This window comes from Rhododendron vialii, chromosome 5a, assembly GCF_030253575.1.
Source record: "Rhododendron vialii isolate Sample 1 chromosome 5a, ASM3025357v1".
NCBI classification, from domain to species: domain Eukaryota; kingdom Viridiplantae; phylum Streptophyta; class Magnoliopsida; order Ericales; family Ericaceae; genus Rhododendron; species Rhododendron vialii.
In genome coordinates, this window is record NC_080561.1 from 4,010,374 (window position 1) to 4,029,373 (window position 19,000).

At 37.1% G+C, this 19,000-nt stretch overlaps 1 protein-coding gene, 1 long non-coding RNA gene and 1 pseudogene across 4 annotated transcripts; 2 read left to right on the forward strand and 1 right to left on the reverse strand.

Annotated features, from left to right (window-relative positions):
* Nucleotides 1-2,345: 2,345 nt before the first annotated feature.
* Nucleotides 2,346-8,177, forward strand: LOC131325907 (putative E3 ubiquitin-protein ligase LIN-2). Of its 3 annotated transcripts, none has more exons than XM_058358395.1 (7): nt 2,348-3,530; nt 3,642-3,789; nt 3,882-4,849; nt 4,976-5,123; nt 5,815-6,066; nt 6,982-7,291; nt 7,738-8,177. In XM_058358395.1, the coding sequence occupies exons 1-7, from the start codon at nt 2,515-2,517 to the stop codon at nt 7,905-7,907; spliced, it is 3,012 nt and encodes a 1,003-aa protein (XP_058214378.1). In that variant the 5' UTR covers nt 2,348-2,514; the 3' UTR covers nt 7,908-8,177. The 3 variants fall into 3 exon arrangements, with proteins under 3 accessions (XP_058214379.1, XP_058214378.1, XP_058214377.1); XM_058358394.1 differs by having other exon boundaries at nt 2,349-3,530; nt 3,636-3,789; XM_058358396.1 differs by lacking the exons at nt 6,982-7,291; nt 7,738-8,177 and adding an exon at nt 6,854-6,931 and having other exon boundaries at nt 2,346-3,530; nt 3,636-3,789.
* Nucleotides 8,178-8,303: 126 nt separating this feature from the next.
* LOC131327449 (asparagine--tRNA ligase, cytoplasmic 1-like) lies at nt 8,304-11,081 on the reverse strand (annotated as a pseudogene).
* Nucleotides 11,082-14,755: 3,674 nt separating this feature from the next.
* LOC131325913 (uncharacterized) lies at nt 14,756-17,920 on the forward strand. Its single transcript, XR_009199874.1, has 4 exons — nt 14,756-14,856; nt 15,050-16,476; nt 16,595-16,919; nt 17,388-17,920. It is a non-coding gene; the product is annotated as an uncharacterized LOC131325913 (long non-coding RNA).
* Nucleotides 17,921-19,000: the final 1,080 nt, after the last annotated feature.

The following is a 19,000-nucleotide window of genomic DNA, read 5'->3' on the forward strand; positions in this document are numbered from 1 at the left end:
TCTCTCTCTCTCTCTCTCTCTCTCTCTCTCTCTCACACACACACACACACACCACTAACCAATGAGCTCTTAGCGCAGTTGGTACACCTCCTTCAGTGGACGCATGGTTGAGTCCCGTGAGGGACAGTTTGGGGTTGAGGGTTATGAACAGCTTTTGAATTCTATGTGGACTAACATACTAACACTCCGTTAATCCTCGATGTATACAATTAATATTGACACAATATATATATATATACACACACACATATACATCACACCCCTACCTCTCTTTCTGTTTCCCCTTTGTCTTCTCTTTTTTGTTTCTCCTCTTTTTTGTTTCTCCTTTATCCTTCTCCTCCTCAGTCCTCCTGGGCATTCCCTCCAAAACCACTCTATTGCTTCTGCTTTGAGCACTCTGCTAGTTGCTTATTTATTCGAAGCGATTATTGGCGGTCAAGTGGTTTTGGAGTGGGGTTTCTTGACAACATTGTTACGATAATCACAATTTGTGTATTCCAGGTAATTGACAAACGATGCGCTGCAACCACAATAGCGCAATCCATGAGCAGTGCAATGGCAATTTCCATTTTGTGGAAACTCAAGATATGGCAAAATGGACTGGAATTACCTAATACATTCACCCAACGTTGCGGGTATCCAAGTCAAACGCAGTCGGAGAGTAGTTATCTTTTATATAAAGGACAAGCAAAAAGTTCTTCACTTGCTCGAATAAATCCATTCTAAACTCTGATAGTTTTCACTAGGAGAGAAAACAACTAACAAAAGAAATAACATAGATCCAAAAGCATTAGTTTTAAATGCAAAACTGAAAAACATAATCTAAAAACTTTGATGTAGATGTAACAACGATGAAACACTAATTCAAAACTAAATAAGTTGCACCGAATGCCTAGTTTCTAATTGGCGGGCAAGGATGAAAACAATAACACTGAGACCCTGAGCAATATCCACGACCACCACACTGGGATTGAAAGAACTGTAAGCAAAGAGGCAAAGTTTGGAGAGTTATATTTCCGAAGTACCAAAAAAAATTTTAAAAAAAAAGGGTTTGGAGCGTTCAATGGTAAATATGTGCATTATCATTGTTGCTGATACACCTGTGGCCAAAAAATGTGATTGATAGGTAGTACTTTTTTGTAGTAACTAATCTACCTAATAAAACACAAGGGTGTCGGGACCACACAAATACAAATTGAAAGAATGACGCGTTGGAAAGGTCAGGTGAGACCCTTCTCCGGGCTTCTGTTATCGCCGAGCCTGGGCTACAAGGCACTAGGACCTCCTTCGGCGTAGCCTCGGTCAACATCCGTCGGATACGTGGTCCATGACATTTGGTTCGGCCTACTACACCTACTAACTTTAAAAAATAGATACTTATTAAGGGAGATTTCAAAATAAAATACTAAACTCTAAAAAATGAATGGAGGGAGTAGTAAGTAAGTAATACTCCCTTTGTCCCTAAATAAGTGTTCCGTACGCAAAATTAAGCTTTACAAAACATGCATATTTTTATTAAAAATTTTAATTTTTTTTCACAATCATAGAACTCATTGCTATCTATTGATTTGTGAAAAAAATTAATTTTTTGAATAAAACAAATGTATTTTTTTGAAGTCCTAATTTTACGTGCCGAACACTTATTTAGAGACGGAAGGAGTAGGGTACTAACTACTCCAATACTAAGAGAGACAAAAGGAAGAGGACCCACTAATACTAAGAGAGACAAAAAGAAGAGGACACAAAGATGGGGCAAATAGTCCCACTTAGTGCGCTGGTAGATAGTACTGGCTTGAGTAGTATTCATTCACGTGGGCCTTCTCCTAACGTTTTGTGGTCTTTGTGTAATTGTCTCTTTTATTTTCCTCCTCTCATTTCTCTGCGTGTCAATTGATTTTAACCACCCCAGTGTTCGATATTAATCTCCTTAAGTCAAATACAACTGTGCGTGGGTCCGACCACAAGGACATGTGAGACCCACTAAAAACAAAGCTAAATGATTTTGTCACTCTATTTTTTGTTGACGCCACTCTTCTGCAAGTGTATTTTTCACTTGCAGGAAAGTGGTGTTAACAAAAAATAGAGTGGCAAAATCAGCAGCCTACTTAAATCAATTTTCTCCAACATTTTTTTCTGATCACATGCTGACATGGTGTTCTTGGCCTCTTAAATAATTTGTCATTCGTCGAGGCTTCCAAACGACGATGACTGTATGTACCGAAATAAGTTCAGAACTAGTTTTGGATTGACCACATGGTCCACACACACTGAACCGGCCATCCCGGTCCAAACCGATTTGCAAACAGAAAAACTACTCCAAATGGTTAAAAAGGTTAGTGGGAAAACAAAAAGGAAAATACCAAAACCAATCTTTGTCCTCATTCCTCTGTCTCTTCATCACCACCTGTTGCTCTTTCTTCCTCCCAACAGCTGTTATCTTTGTACCTTTGAAAGAATGTTTCTGGCTCATATTTTCCTTTATCATCACAATCTCTAAAACCCATCAGAAAAGGAATGGCATCTCTTCAAGAATTGCTGTCAGAGGAAGGATTCGAGAAAGGAAAATTCCTCAAAAACCAAAGACGAGTAAGATTCAGAGACAGAAACAAAAGACCAGAAAATGAGTTCATTACCTTGCCTATATACATTTGCCATGACAAGAGAAGCTTTGATAGCTCCAAGCACAAGGCATTAGAGAGAATTTTGCCAAATGGGCATTCAGTAATTTCATCCAACAGAAGGAGTTCATCAGATTCTAAGAGTGTTGGTTCAAGGAAAGATGAACCAGCAATTGATGAAGTTGCCATTAGAGCAATTGTTTCCATTTTGAGTGGCTACATCGGAAGGTACTTAAAAGATGAAACTTTTCGCGAATCTATTAAGAGAAAGTGCTATTCTTGTTTGGAAAGAAGGAATAATGAAGATTTGGACGATGGGATTTTTGCAAACATGGAACTAGGTATTGAGAGTACTGAGATATTGGTTGAAAACCCAAGGAGTAAGAGTGCATTAATGACGAAGTCATTGAGGAACTCAATTAGGCTTTTGAGCAGTGTTTCTGGTTCTACTCGTGGAAAACCAAATTCCCACTTCTCTGCTTGTGCACAGCTCTACTTATCAATAGTGTATAAGCTTGAGAAAAATGATGAGGTTTCCTCAAGTCATTTGCTTCAAGTTTTCTGTGATTCCCCGTTTATTGCTCGAACGCACTTGCTTCTTGAACTCTGGGAGCATTTTTTTCTTCCCCACCTTCTGCATATCAAGATTTGGTATAATAAAGAACAAGAGTTTCTATCGAACTTTGAGTATTTTGATAAAGAGAAGAAGATGAAGGACTTGAGCAAGGCTTATAATGATCAAATGGACATGGGAACTACTCAGTTTGCTTTGTACTATATGGAATGGCTTAAAGTTGGTGCTCAAGCCCCTCCTGTTCCTACTGTGCCTTTGCCTTCTGGAACCAGTTATGGATTTTCAAGGAGGAGATCATTAGATTCGTTTACTTCCCGTTCATCCGTCAATAAATCATTGTAAGTTTTTAAGATTGACTTGCTCTTTTGTCTAGATAGTGTATGAAAAATTTATCTAAAGTTTATGCATGTGTTTTCGGTATTTTTTTCCTTTAATTTTGGAAGATATAGAACTGTTTTTGGCTCCACACGGGTCGAGAGGAGGTCTATGGAACTGGATAACAGAAGTCGAGGTTCGATAAATCCATGGGATCTTGAGGAAGCAGATAAAAAAGCGTGCACACATGAAGATAATGTCAAGCAACATTGTCATCCTAAAGTGGGTACCTATTTCATCTCAAAATATGTTGGTTTTGATATGACCATAGGGAAATTTTACCAATTTTTTAACCTCTTTTCAAACCTTGACAGGACAGAACTATGTCACATAGAAGATTATCAAGACAAAACTGTAGAAACACGAAATCTGAATTGTGGCCTCAGACACATAAGTCAGACTCTTTTCGGTGTTTTACCTGCAAAAATGAACCAACACAATGCTTGGTGCATGACAATCGTATGGGGATAAATGACCTAATTATGACAGGAAAAACACATGTTCCTCCTAGTGATCTCAAAAGGGCAATAACGACCATTTGCTCTTCAGAGAGCCTAGCCGACTGTGAAATGGCAATCCGTGTGATCACCCAAACTTGGCTTGATTCACATGGAGATCCCAGCATTGAGAAAACGTTGTCAAATGCACAAGTAATGGAGGGAATGCTACAGGTTTTGTTCATTTCCAATGATGATGAGGTTCTAGAATTGACTATCTCAATGTTAGCAGAATTTATAATGAGGAATGACGCTAATAGGCACATTATACTAGATTCAGATCCGCAGCTTGTTATCGTCATGAGATTACTGAGGAGTAGCAGTCTGTTTCTAAAAGCAGCTATTCTTCTTTATCTAGTGAAGCCAAAGGCAAAACAGATGACATCAATCGAGTGGATTCCACTAGTGCTTCGAGTGTTGGAGTTTGGAGATCAGTTGCAAACTTTATTAGCAGTTCAGTGCAGTCCACAAGAGGCTGCCTATTACTTTTTGAATCAACTTGTTACTGGTTTTGGCGAAGACAAGAATTTTGAGAATGCTAGGCAAGTTGTTTCTATTGGGGGGTTGAGCGCGTTGGTGAAAAGGATGGAGAGTGGGCATGTTAGTGAGAAGACTAAAGCTGCTTCAATTATTTTCTGTTGCATTCATGCTGATGGAAGCTGCCGGCACTATTTAGCCACAAATCTGAACACGGGTCCTATTCTTGAATTACTTGCTTCGGGAAAAGAGAGGAATTCTCAATCGCTTGCTTTTGCGCTGCTAACTGAGTTGCTATGCCTTAATCGGTATAATTTTTATTGTTTACATGAGTTCAATACTTTCATTTTTCATTTCATTACCCAATTATCCTTGATCCAAATACAGCTTAGCATCTCATTGTTATATTAGTAAAGCGGAATTATATATGACAGAAGGACACAGGCGATAAGATTCTTACATGGTTTACAAAGTGGATGGGGAAGCTTGAACACCATGCATATCTTGTTTGTCAATCTGCAAAAGGCTCGAGTTGAGGAGCGACCATTGCTTGCAGCCGTATTGCTACAGCTTGATCTTCTGGTAATTTTATTCCCAGGAATATATGAGTGCATAAAACTCTGATACTCTGATTGATAACAAAAATATTTCAGCTTCAACAATTTACAAAAAGGAACAATAAATAAATCAAAAGGTAAATGTCATCAGGAAACGGAACTGATCAAATATTGTCTTATACATTTCGAATGCGCGTTGACATAGCTTTTGTTATGATGCGTTCCTTGATTCATTGTGCTTTTGCCATATTGTGTTGTCTTCATCAGAAAAGCTGGATTCCTGTGTTTGTTTTAGTCTCTTAGGAAACAGAAACGTTTCATCTATTTCAATGGAAAAAAAGATTGTAACTTCGGCTCTCATTGTTTGGGGTGGTGAAAATTCTCTCTCTCTCTCTCTCTCTCTCTCTCTCTCTCTCTCTCTCTCTCTCTCTCTCTCTCACACACACACACACACACACACATACATTAATGTGTGTCCCACTTCGAAGTTTCTATGGTCGTGCTGGAACATTTTTATCAGAGTTCAAAGCTCTGTTTTTAAGAACTCACCAAACACCCAAAAACAGAAGTACAAAAATTATTTTACATGTAAAAGATTTTGCATGAAAATGTTTTCTTGTTTGTAAAATATTTTATTTAATGTCAAAACAAAGGGCCTTGCTCAAACAAATGGTTTACGAGAGGGAGATCCTTATCTAGTAGCAGTTATGTTGCAGGGAGATCCTCTGAAGTGCAGTGTATACAGACAAGAAGCAGTAGAGGCAATAACTGCAGCTTTGGATTGTCAAGTGTGTAGTGAATTAGTCCAAGAACAATCAGCCAGAGCTCTATTAATGTTGGGAGGACATTTTTCTTACACAGGAGAAGCGACAACAGAAAAATGGCTTTTGAAAGAAGCTGGTTTTGATGAGAACTCAGATGATTCATTCCAGGGAAAGGATATTATTGTTGCAGAGTTGATGAATTCGGTAATTTTTCCTTATTGCTAGAAAGATCAGAATATTCTCGTAGTTATTATCAGAATCTATAGATTAGAGTTTGAAAATGTCTGAAGTTGGTGTCTCAATTGATTGCTAACTAGTAGGAACAAAAGGCCTAATCCATGAAGTGAAAGCTTCGACTTATGTTAAACGAAGAGGATTTCAATTTAATATAACTTCTAATTTTTATCTGCATTCTGCACTAAGATTCAGTAGGTCTCCGAATCATGGACTACTTCTCAAGTGTTTTCATTTGCTTTACCTTTAGTCAGTTTCTGAAATCAGGTCTGTTCACTGTTTGGTAGTGCTTCCAGTTTTCGTTTCCATTTTCTTGTTGCGGAAATAAAATCAATGAACAGTGTGAATGCACGTGCAAAAACAGACTACAAATTTGTAAGCTTTTTTTTTCTTGTGCTCTTCATTTGCTTACTTCACAAGTTTTGGATGGGAATGTCATCTAAATCTTCATATCAAGAGCAATAGACATAATAACATAGACATGTAACATGACACCAATGCTGACATGTAAAATTTCAAAAATTGTAGGATGTCTCACATGGGGGACACATGCAATATGTTAGGGTAAACAAATATTGTATGCCATTTGTAATGAAACGATCATAACAAAATATAATGTAACACTACTTAGTGAAGTCTAAAGGAGGAGAATATGTAAGAAACAATACTTGTATTCTTTCATGTGTATCTAATTCATAGGCATATTCTTGAAGCGTATGAAGCTTATTTGAGTTTAGAAAGTTCTACAAAATAGCAGGGTACCTTCTTTAGAGGTGTCTGTGCTTCCCAGTTCAACTCTTCAAGTCTTCAAGGAATGTAAAGGAATCTCAATCTCAGTTATAACTTTTCCCCTACAATCCTATATGTTGTATGACAATGGTGCAGAATGAAGAGGACGAAGAAATGCAAAATTGGCATAGGAAAGCAGCTATAGTCTTGCTTACAAGCGGCAAGAAGAGATTCCTATCTGCACTTTCTGATTCCATAGCAAATGGTATTCCGTGTTTGGCACGAGCAAGCCTAGTCACTCTGTCATGGATCTGCAGTAATCTCCATTCGGTTAGCGATGAAAATCTTCAATTGGAAGCATGCTCAACCATTGTTCCATGTTTGATCGAATCGTTGAATCATGACAGAGCTCCTGAGGAAAGGGTGCTTGCTTCGTTCACTTTGCTAGCTCTCATAAAGAGTTCAGGTAAACTTTCTTTTGGATCTTCATTAAGCAATAAAGAAGAGCTTGAACGAAAATAAATTTTCTTGGTATAAGTCTACCTTCAGAATTGGGAAACATCAGTAGCAAATAAACTTCATAAAAAGTTGCCTGCAAAATGTAGTGCAATCGAATGCTTCCTTTTAGACACCAAAGGGGTACTCCACATTTGTTTTACTAATCTAAAGTTAGATTTCCAGGAAAACCCTCAACAGTGATGTTATTTTTTCACTCATATATTGATATAAGCCAATACTCATATTTGGGAAGTTATTGGATCTGGATTTTGTCACCAGAGAGTGGTGTTTGGTCACTTTAAAGAACATGAACCAAATAAGCATGTTTGGCGTCATTTCTCCTAACAAGGGTTGAGTAAAGATGTGGTGGTAACTTTTTCTTGACGAGTTTTGGACGATAACTTTCTCTTACAGGATGTTTTTCTGAAATCTCATTCGCGGATAAAGGGCTGATGGACCATCTTTGGAATCTATCCCAACTGACATGGACTGCTAAAGAGCTCATTTCAATCATCACAAGCAGTTCGAGGCATCAGTTTCTCGAGTTTGGAAATCTACCTAATGAAACTCAGATTCATCAGTAGAACTCAATTCTTTCTCGATGCTTGAAAGTCTTCTTGCCCTAGATATATTAAATAATAAATCTTCACCCAATCTGTCAACTGCGGCTTTTTCCACCTTCCTCCTCTAATCTTGTGTGTGCCTGTGTGTGTGTGTGTGCCTGTGTGTGCGAGGGGTGTTTAAGTACATATAGTGCAGAGTTTCTCTAGGCCGCATTTTCCTTTAAAGCATGGATTTGTTCTCTGTAAGTAAAGAGATTATTGTCCTTATGAAATTGATCACTATTGCTTCCACGTTATGCTGCAGCCATTTTCATTTACATCTTCTCTTTGAAGTAAAGTCCAAATATACTTCAATGGTTGAGTAGATTCAAAAGAATAAAGTTTCTGGTGCAATAACATAAACATGCCGAAGATTGGCTGCAATTTGCTTCTCAAAAGATATACCCATAAGGCAAGTGTGATTGTGAAACTATGTTAAGGAAGGATCAGAGAGATATAGGATAAAGAATGGAAAGAATTGAGAGATATAGGATAAACATGCCGAAGATTGGCTGCAATTTGCTTCTCAAAGATATACACACACACAAAAGAGCTTTCGCAGAGTCACAAAATGTTAGAATCGTATCAATCGTACGTGCATGGAAAAATTCATGTTCTCGTATCGATCTTCTGTCTCTAATATATATCTAACTTTTCTTTCATCGGAGATATGTATAGACACACACACACACACACACAAAAAGAGCTTTCGCCGAGAACAAAAAAAAAATTTGAAAACCATTACCGTCTCCTTGAATATTGGTGATCAATAAAAATGATATGTACTAATCATAACAATGCCAATGATTATACAATAATAGTAGTAATGAGGTTCTCATTTGTCAGGTGATGGAGGAGGTTATTATTTTCAGCGAAAAGAAAAGGCGAAAAACAAATAGTATAGCACAAAAAGAAATACAAAAAAACAAACATGAAAGGTACCATTAGTTTTATCGAAGAGACAGAGCACCAAAATAGCAGCAATGAAGAGTCCCTTCATGCCTCTCTTTCAAATGCTTCCTCAAGAATTGCAACTGCTTCTGTGTAAGAAATACGGACAAATTTGGTCGAAGAAACCATTATTGGACGATCAATTGCACTTTTGTCCAAGTTCTTAACCATAAATTCCATATCATCAAGGCAATTGTCAAGTAACCATTGACACAAGGATCTAACATACGCCACCGCACAGTTCATGTCATCCTTCAATAACATAAGAACGAAGCATCTTTTTGAACATGTTGAACAAGTTCACATATTTTAGGCTCCACCATCTGGAACACTCTCAAAAGCCTAAATATTTACTTCCCAATGTAATAAATAAATAATTCATCTCTTACCTGAAAATCTGCAAATGCTATTTCAGGCTCCACCATTCAGAGCTCTGCTGGATGCCTTGAGGTGTGCGAGTGTTCTGCTCGAAAAGTTGGACCAAATGTATAGACACTACTGAGGGCACATGCAAAAGTTTCATCTTGAAGCTGTCCAGAAACAGTCAAAAATGCTTGTCGAGCAAAGAAATCTTGGGAGTAATCAATCTTCTCGTCCTTGTTAGCTTAAATCTCTCTTCCAGCTTTGAGAGACTTTCTTAAGCTTGTTAGTTCCGTGACAGCAGCACTTATTGTTTCCTTATTGACTTTGGCGGATTTCAGTTGAGCAACAGCGTCTCCTTTCTCCATGACAAGTAGCTTAGCCGACATCAGCTCCAGATGGAGGAGGATTCTTAATCAACTCCTTCTCCAACTTTTCAGCATTGCTAATCAAGGTTGTGACTTGGAACATTTCTCCTGCACCTTCACAATCACCGGTGGTGATTATAGGAGTGTGAACGTAAAGAAAACCATGCTTCTGGGAGAATGTATGGGTTGCATAAGCCGAAGCAATTGCAGAATCTGAATACAAAGACTAAACGTTGCTGTCACAATAAGCTAAGTTCAAGAAGATGGAGGCACGACGGGAAACATATGATGATTTTACACGTGAGAACGCTCGTGTGTGTCTGCGAATGAGATGAAACAACCACCAATTTCTACCCAAGTTCTTAGCAGCAGTTATTTGTTACAGCCAATCAAGGCCGCTATTCGTTACCGGCATCCACAATCTGATTTTATGATTTCCAAAATTCATATCACTCAGAACTATCAAACCAATAAAAATCTTCAGTTAAACATAATTTATAAAAAAAAGTTAATTTACGTATAAATACAAGGGAAGATGGGTATATATAGTGTTGGTTTTTGGGTGAACATGAATTTAATCGTATCAGCACCATACTTTAGAAAATTGCAGGCACCTGTCATGATGTGAATTTACGAGGAAAAATGTGTAACAAAAATGATAGGGACACAGACATCCTGTGCACATATCCACGTATTGTCACAACTATGACTGAACCGTCTGATGCATGATGACCCCTATTTATTGTATGAGATCCAAGTGCACCCAACGGTCCTAAACAAATTTGTGTTCCAATCTATACACGGATGTTTATATCCGAAGCATTGCTCAATTTGTAAATACCGTGTTGCTTCATCATGATATCAATTCCACTTAACTAATCATGATATCAATTTTCAAATTCCAATCCCTTCAATACCACATTTTTCAGCCTAAAGAACGTAACTTTTAGAAAATGAGGCTCGTTCGGAGGTGGATAATATGCATACATGATGATAAGCTAGAATTTCAATACACATCTCACAAATATCAATGCATATCTCGGATATCAATACACTGGTTAAGCCTAGTCTGAGGCAACGGGTGCTTAGCCGGATCCACAGTCCCCAAATCGAGAATCATCTGAACCCCAATAAGCTCGACCCCCTGCTTCGCCTCTACCGGCGGAACCTTCAACTCTCCCTCCAGGTGCACGCACGTGCCGGTCGCCACCAGCTGGCTCAGCTGTCCGACGGCCTCATCGACAATTACCCCTGCCGGACTTTCCAATCATGGGATCAAAGATTTGATTAATATTACTAGCATTTAGGACAGATTACGAGCTCGAATAACGAATACTCCCTCCATCACAAATTGCTAGACATTTTAGAGAGAGAGAGTTAACCTTGGGGGAAACGGGACGACGATCTTCTTCCCCGGCGGGTCGATATTTGGGGACGACGGAAACGACGTCGACCGGGTTTTCTTCATGCCTCGCATCTTCAACACTCGAAGTGTATGAAAACGACGTCGGTTGACTTCATTGGACTTCTCATCTTGAAGCTGCGAAGTCCATTAAAATGGCGTAGCGACGTCTAATTGGTAAATTTTTAACTCGTTCTTGGTTGGAGGAAGCTATGGTACACAGGGTATACCGTATGTCTAAATTATGACAATTTGTGATTTTCATTATGCCAATTTTTGGTTTTCTAATGCATATTTATGATTTTAGTTACGACTTGTACATTAAAATTTACTTGTTGAACAGGTCATTAGCAGGTTACCCATAATTAAAAAATATTGTTATTATGTAACCATAATTATTCGTACTGAAATCCATAATACTTGTACCCTAACCAAATATATGCGTACAATATCAAAAATTAAATAATGTTACCACAAATGTTATAACAACACCATAAATTGGCATTATCTTACCACAATGAATCGTACCAAATTTTTTTGACTCGTATGATATTCCGTAACAAAATCAAAATATGTCGTACCAGAATCAACAATTGTTATACCCAAGCCAAAAATATTTGTAAAATGTCACAAATTTTAGAAAATAACCACAATTATTATGACAACACCTAAAATTGTCATTTTCTTAACACAACGTGTCATATCAAAAGAAAACATATTTAAATACCACAAATTTTATAACAAACCATAATTATTATGACAATACCATAAATTGACGTTTTCTTACCACAATGTGTCGTACCAAAGGAAATTAATTAAAATATTCCGTAATAGCACATGTCTAAAATACCACAAATTTAATAATATAACCAAATTTGTTATGACAACACCATAAATTGACGTTTTCGTATCCACAACGTGTCGTATAAAAAAATTCAATCAGAATGTTCAATTAACGGTAGTTATAATCAACAAAATATCATACCTCAAATTCAGTAATATAACCAAATTTTTTATAACAACACCATAAATTAACGTTTTCATACCCACAACATATCGTATAAAAAAATTCAATTGAAATGCTCAGTTAACGATGGTTATTATTAGCAAAATATCATACCGCAAATTCAGTAATATAACCAAATTTGTTATGACAACACCATAATTGGCGTTTTCATACCCACAACGTGTCGTATAAAAAAATTCAATCGGAATGTTCAGTAAACGATAGTTATAATTGACAAAATACAATACCACTAATTGTTTTCAATTCCCGCCACATTATTTTTTCAAATTTTAAAATTTTCACCATATTATCTTAATTTTCGATTCCCTCTACACTAATTTTTCAAATTCTTATTTGTCCCTACACAATACCTCAATAATTTAAACTAAAAATGAAGTTTTTGCACAAAATTTTCATCCAAGAAATTCACCAAAAAAGTAAGTACTATACCCAAATTTCGAATACAACTACAATTTCCTCTCAAAATATTAGTCTAAATCAAATTCTTTTTCTACAAAATTTAATTCAAAAAATCAAAATTCCTTTGCGGAAAAATGAGAGGTCACGAAAAAATAATTATCCAACTGTCTTAAATGTATACACTTTCAACACTAAAATGGAGTACAAAAAAATAAGTGTGAATATCAAAAAATAGAGTGTGAAAATTACTCTCCTTTTTGTAATTGGTGAAATTAATTATATTAATACCCAATCTTATCAATATTTAGGGCGGTGCACTTAACAATTGGCACTATATATTTAACACATGGATCGGTGTCAAACCTTCACCCCATGCGTACCAATCCAAATTTAATGGTGGTTCTTGAAACTAGGCCGTGGAAGTAAAATTTAAATAATTTTGTAAATTTATTGTCATTGTATTTTCTTTCAAAAAAAATTATTATAATCGACATTTTGATTTACACCAATGACATAGCTATAATATGATCTACAAGTGCAGGCCCATCACTAGGACGGAGGCATTTGAGGCCTCTGTCTTCTCAAATTTTTAGCCTGAAAATAACGCCCTTACATACAAGAAAATATTATATAATCAATAGCCTTTAGAATTACAAATTCTCAATTGTGTACCATAGTGATAAGGTGTTGGAGTTTGACATTTATCTAAAAGATTTGGGGTTCAAGTCTTAAACCCTTCGTTCCTATTTTTTTTTAAAAGAATGTTATTATTTTTTAGAATAAATCACATAGTTAGTCATTGAAGTTTCATACTTCAACAAATCTCATCGTTCAATTTCAATGCAACATTAAAATATAATAATGCATCATCAGAGCCCCACGTAAGGTGTTTATTTTATTTTTTATTTTATTTTATCAAAATCGTCTATCTTTTACATAATATTAATTAGGTCATTCGTATCAAGAATGAAGTTGATGGCTTATAGCTAGACACTTAATTGGATGAAAAATATCATTTTATTATTCAATTTGCGTGCCGATGATGGAGTTTCCTAAACTTGATTGAGACAAAAAATTACGTAGGCGACTTAATCAACAAACATAAAAAATTCAACGGATTTGATCGTCATTATTGTGTCACAGTCGCATGACTACATTACATTCAACTACAATAGAGGACTAGGTTTCATACCAAATATAAATTGACTGTACAATCTAAATGTCGTTAGTGAGTGTATTTTTAAAATGATCGATCAAGACTGTTAGGATGTTAAGTTATACAATATTTAATTTGTGATATTTTAGACATGTATTTTGTTTGGGTATAATAATTATTGATTGTGCAACGATATATTTTGGTCTTGTATCTAGTATTTTTTGATCGATTTCTTTTGGTACGACACATTGTGGTAAGAAAGTGTCAATTTTTTGTGTTGTCATAACAATTGTGGTTATGTTATATAATTTGTAGTATTTTACACATGAGGGAGAGGGAGAGAAAGTCAATGAAGAGAGAACAACTTGTTACCTGCTAAGCCATTTTTTTATTTTATTAATTGGTTTAATAAATGGGTGGTCCGGATTATTTACTTTGAAATCCAAAGGTTTAAAATCATGATGCGTACGGTACACCCCTTAATAAGGGGTGTGTACCATAGGACTACCCTATTTCTTAATCTAATCTGGTCAAGTTATAGATCCTGTCAATAATATTGAATTTGATAAAGATCATTCGAATTGAATTCAGAGTGCTAAATATCGAAGATGATAAGGGCGAATTTTTTTTTTTTGGAAAATAGAACTGGCCGCACTTGATCAAACATAACCTCGCATTGTTTACATGCGAGGTCAGATAAAACGACGTCGCAACCGTTTTAGTTTCCCATTACAGGAACTTCGATGGGTAATTGGTAAATTTTGAGCTGACGGTGGATTTAATTGTTGATCGAATCTGTTGAAGTTGTAGATCATGTCAAGAAGATAAACCCTGTTGAAGATTATGTTAATCAAATCCCGATTAATACGTCATCGGGGATGATTTGTGTCAATTTTTTCTTGTGAAAATAGATTTGACTGCACTTGATCAAACCCCTTTTATTGCGGAATAAATTCGCGCCTCCTTGGGCGGGAGAGAGAAAATGTGGTACGGTGGTTCGTTCTGTTCAGCAGAGGAAGGAATTGAGAGAGAGAGTCATTGGCATAGTAAGTGGAGTAACAGAAGTATCTATGACTATCTATCTTCTAATCTTCCATTGTTTCATGTTCAGCCCTAACTCATTGATTTCCACCATTGACTGGTTTGTTCTGCACAGGACGGTTGCACTTTATAAGATTGGCTATGCTTGAATTGTTTAGCAATAGGAGGTGCTGTTGGGATCATATCGACTTCAAGAAGGCAGGTGTTAGATTTTTCAAAAGGCGAAAGTTGAGTATCGCTTGGGTTCAATTCACCCCTCCATTCGTTCTTATTAGATTCTCTACATGCATTTGGTTTCCTTCAGCCACATGAATTCTATGTAGCATCACCTAGGACATCATGGAAAGTAAATTTTGACTAGTTTAGTTGTATTCGGTTTATTCAACTGCTAATTGCTCTGTTTGATGCTATTTATGACAGGATTGTCAATTGTCAGTCAGGCAAGTGAATCTTCGACAGTACGTGGCCGGAACTCCTCAGGTCTTGTGCTCTGAGCTGATTTAATATGTAAATTTTTACCTTGATTATCTCGATTGCATGGTGAGATGAAGTTGGGAAATGGCGAAAACGATTTAAGGCATGTACGTAATGCTAACACACCAGTTGTGCAGTTTTGAAACTCCAATTGTATGTGGAATCGTCAGATTACCCAGGTGGGAATGCGAACGAGTTTTGATTATAAGAACTGAAGTGCAAATTTCTATGCTGCATTTGACATAAATCGTTTTTTATTTTGTTTTGCGTAAGCCGCCACATCTGTGACCATGTGGCACGATCCTTTTCTGTAACAATGACCGTTTTGTTGTATTAGCTTATCAATCACCGCACAATTGCAGTTCCTCCACCATGATATGCACGTAGACTTGTTTCTATGTAGACGCTCCCACATAAGCTGTTTTGTAGATAACTAGATACCAAGGTGGTAACCATCCTATCTGATAGTGTGCTGTCAAATTCTGAGATTTACTAGGTTTTAAATGCTTTGGAGAACTTCATTGTTTGGAGCACGAGAAATCCTGCAGGCTATACCGCTTTGTTACTAATATATGACTTTTATAATAGGTTAAGTACTCAGACACTGCACACCTAGACAGATGAATGTGGTATATGTGTCTGAATAGTTCCCGTCAGATACTTGTTGTAACTTTGTTATTTCATTTGTGCTCTTTGTCACTGTTGCTGGAAAACGAGCGAAAGGCTTTTTTGACACTTTGTACTACACAAAACACTATATTTACCACAAGCTACTGAAATATAAACACTAATGGTCCATGTTTTCCAAATCTGTTTGCCCTTCAATTTGAGATTTGACAATCCCAACTCTAGATGTACACCAGCACCCGACACCTTGACAACCAAGACCGATTTCTTGTAACATAGTGTCATGATTTATTTTATTTCCTAAATCTACAAATACTGCTTCTTCTTTTTTCTTTGCATTATGAGCAGGATCAGTACTATGCTATTGAATTTAAGTGCAAAGAAGAGTCTTCTATATGTTTGTTGCCATCTGTCAAGTATTTTGGGTGCATCTCTAGTTTACCTTTAGCTAGCAGTATTGATTACCAGAAGTGGCAAAACTACTCTACCAAAAAAAAAAGGTAGTGGCAAAACTACAATATATACGACAGTGCAATATGCATCATGCATCCATAAGTGTGTGACATGCTATTTTTCAGTTACAAGACATGCGTCATAATGTTATGCAGTGCTAGCTTTATTTTATAAGATGCTTTGTCCATTTTCAGCACATTGCTGATGCTATCGAGGACCTTGTGAGTAGCGGAACCACATTGCGAGAGAATAATTTAAAAGAAATCGAAGGTGGAGTAATATTGGAAAGTCAGGTTAATTCTCTTTTGACTAACCAAACATGTAAAACCAATCTTTGAGAATTTATAAAAAAGGACGGTCTTTGTTCTATCAAGTTGAAGTTGTATGTACATGTTCTTACCTTGTCTTCAGGCTGTTCTTGTTGCTAGCAGGAAGTCCTTGACCCAACGGAAAGGTGTATTGGACATCACTCATGAAATCCTTGAAAGATTGGAGGCACATTTGAGGGCAGCTGGCCAGCTCACGATTTGCAGAATTTGTTTCTTGTGTTATGGTTGCAGTTTTCCTTTACTGTCATTGTCTCACTCTGTTCATTTCAGGTTACTGCAAACATAAGGGGAACCAGTGCAGATGAGGTGGCGGAACGAGTACTGTCTGGACATCCCCTTGAATTGAATGGACCCATGCACTTTTGATGCATTTGAATTGCATGAAATGGCGTCACTAAAGGAAATTGGTGAGTTTTATCATCTTTATTAGTGCATAAGGTCGTTTTAATCTCCATGTGTTAGACCCGTTGTCATAAGAGACATGCCAAGGTTTTCCAAATGTAGTTTGTTGAACACTTCACTAGATGAACTGGTCAATCACATAGGAGGATTTTCGAACACTTCACTCGAGTGTTAAGCCCAATAATTTCTTGTCGGCAGCAATACCCTGTACTTGGATGGAGTGATTTTTGAATTTCACTTGGGATTTTTGAGTGAGGTGAGGGAGGCTACAATTGAAATGATGGATATTTCTGTGAGACTAGTTATTTGGATTGAATTCTTAACAAAATGAATTCAAGCAGCTACTTTCAGTGAATTTCTACCTATTGACCTTGCCACCTAGTCAACCAAGCTATGTATTTTATTGTTAAGTGTTGATGTTGGTCTTCTCCATTTTAAGAATTGCATTAACCCTTTCATGCTTGCTCATGCAGGGACCCACCGTAAGTCCGGTTTTTTGCAAACGTGATGGGAGAATAGCAGCAGATTACCATGCGATAGTCATATGTGTACCCAAAAAGCTGCTTTATAAGTCTATTCAACAACTAAGAGCAGTAAGACAATTTTCTTTCTTTACTATGCCATGGCCATCTGTCTAGCCCAAACTTCTGGGACAAACCCTAGGTTACAATTTTTCCGAATCGTGATTTTTTACATGAACTTTCCTAAGGCACCCCCCAGCAGCTTCGATAACATTCCACACAAAAATGCAAGTTTGAGTCTCCTCAACCCCTTGTAAAAGGAAGGGCATAAGAATTTCATGGATCGACGAAGACTCAAAAGTATGATTTTGGAACTACTTGCATAATTTCTGGCTCAGCAGGCCTGGAGCTTCAGTGATTCGCAGCTTGTCAATGGTTTTCTAGCAAAAAAACATGATTCAGGCAAAAAATGCCCTGAAAATGGTTAGTTTTGTTTGAACTCATTGTTTTCCCTTCTATGCTGTTTACAATAATTGGTTCTGATTCTTCACAAGTGTACATTTCAGGAATGCAGCTTCATCTTTCCTAACTTTTCCGTTTTTCCTGTATCTTCGCGAAAGTCTGGGAATATCATAATGGTTTTTTGGAACTCATTGACTATTTTTGTAATGCAGATCGGAGGCAGTGGAGTTCTTATTCTCCTCTGACATACATTTTTGGATGAAGAACCCCCTCGATGCCGCGAACTCCTTTCAAAACTTGGCATGTACTAGTCTTTTGGGGATGCCTTGAGTGGTTTTTGCATTCTATAGCATTAGCGCATCGAAGAACTCCTGCAGCTAATGTTAGAAGACAATTCAGCTCAAGAAGTTGTATACTTACATGTATTTCGGCATAGTGTATTTTTTTTTTTTCCCTGGACTAAGTTGTTGTGGATTGGACTCTCTCTCTCTCTCTCTCTCTCTTGCATCTGTGCAAGTATCACACCCCTAACCAATGAGCTCTTAGCTCGATTAGTTGGTACGCTTTTCTCAGTGGACACATGGTCTGTTTCCCCTTTGTCCTCTGTTTTTGTTTCTCCTTCATCCTTCTCCTCCTCACTCTCTCTCTCTCTCTCTCTCTAGTGCAACTGTGCAAGTATCACACCTCTAACCAATGAGCTCTTAGCTTGATTAGTTGGTACGCTTCCCTCAGTGGACGCATGGTCTGTTTCCCCTTTGTCCTCTGTTTTTGTTTCTCCTTCATCCTTCTCCTCCTCAGTCCTCCTGGTTATCCCCTCCCAAAACCACTCTATTGCTTCTGCTTTGAGCACTCTGCTAGTTGCTTATTTATTCGAAGCGATTATTGGTGGTCAAGAGTGGGGTTTCTTGATAACATTGTTACGATAACCACAATTTGGGTAACCAGGTAATTGACATACAATGCGCCGCAACCGCAATAGCGTAATCCATGAGCAGTGCAATGGGAACTTCCATTCAAAAGATTAACATAGATCCAAAAACATTAGTTTTAATGCAAAACTAAAAAAAAAAATCTAAAAACTTTGATGTAGATGTAACGACAATGAAATACAAATTCAAAACTAAATAAGTTGCACCGAATGCCTAGTTTCTAATTGGTGGGCA

Coding starts and splice junctions, on each gene's coding strand:
- LOC131325907 (XM_058358394.1), top strand. CDS start 2,515: ATGGCATCTCTTCAAGAATTGCTGTCAGAGGAAGGATTCGAGAAAGGA. Junction 5,124..5,814: donor TGCTACAGCTTGATCTTCTG/GTAATTTTATTC, acceptor GTTATGTTGCAG/GGAGATCCTCTGAAGTGCAG. Junction 6,067..6,981: donor TTGCAGAGTTGATGAATTCG/GTAATTTTTCCT, acceptor ACAATGGTGCAG/AATGAAGAGGACGAAGAAAT.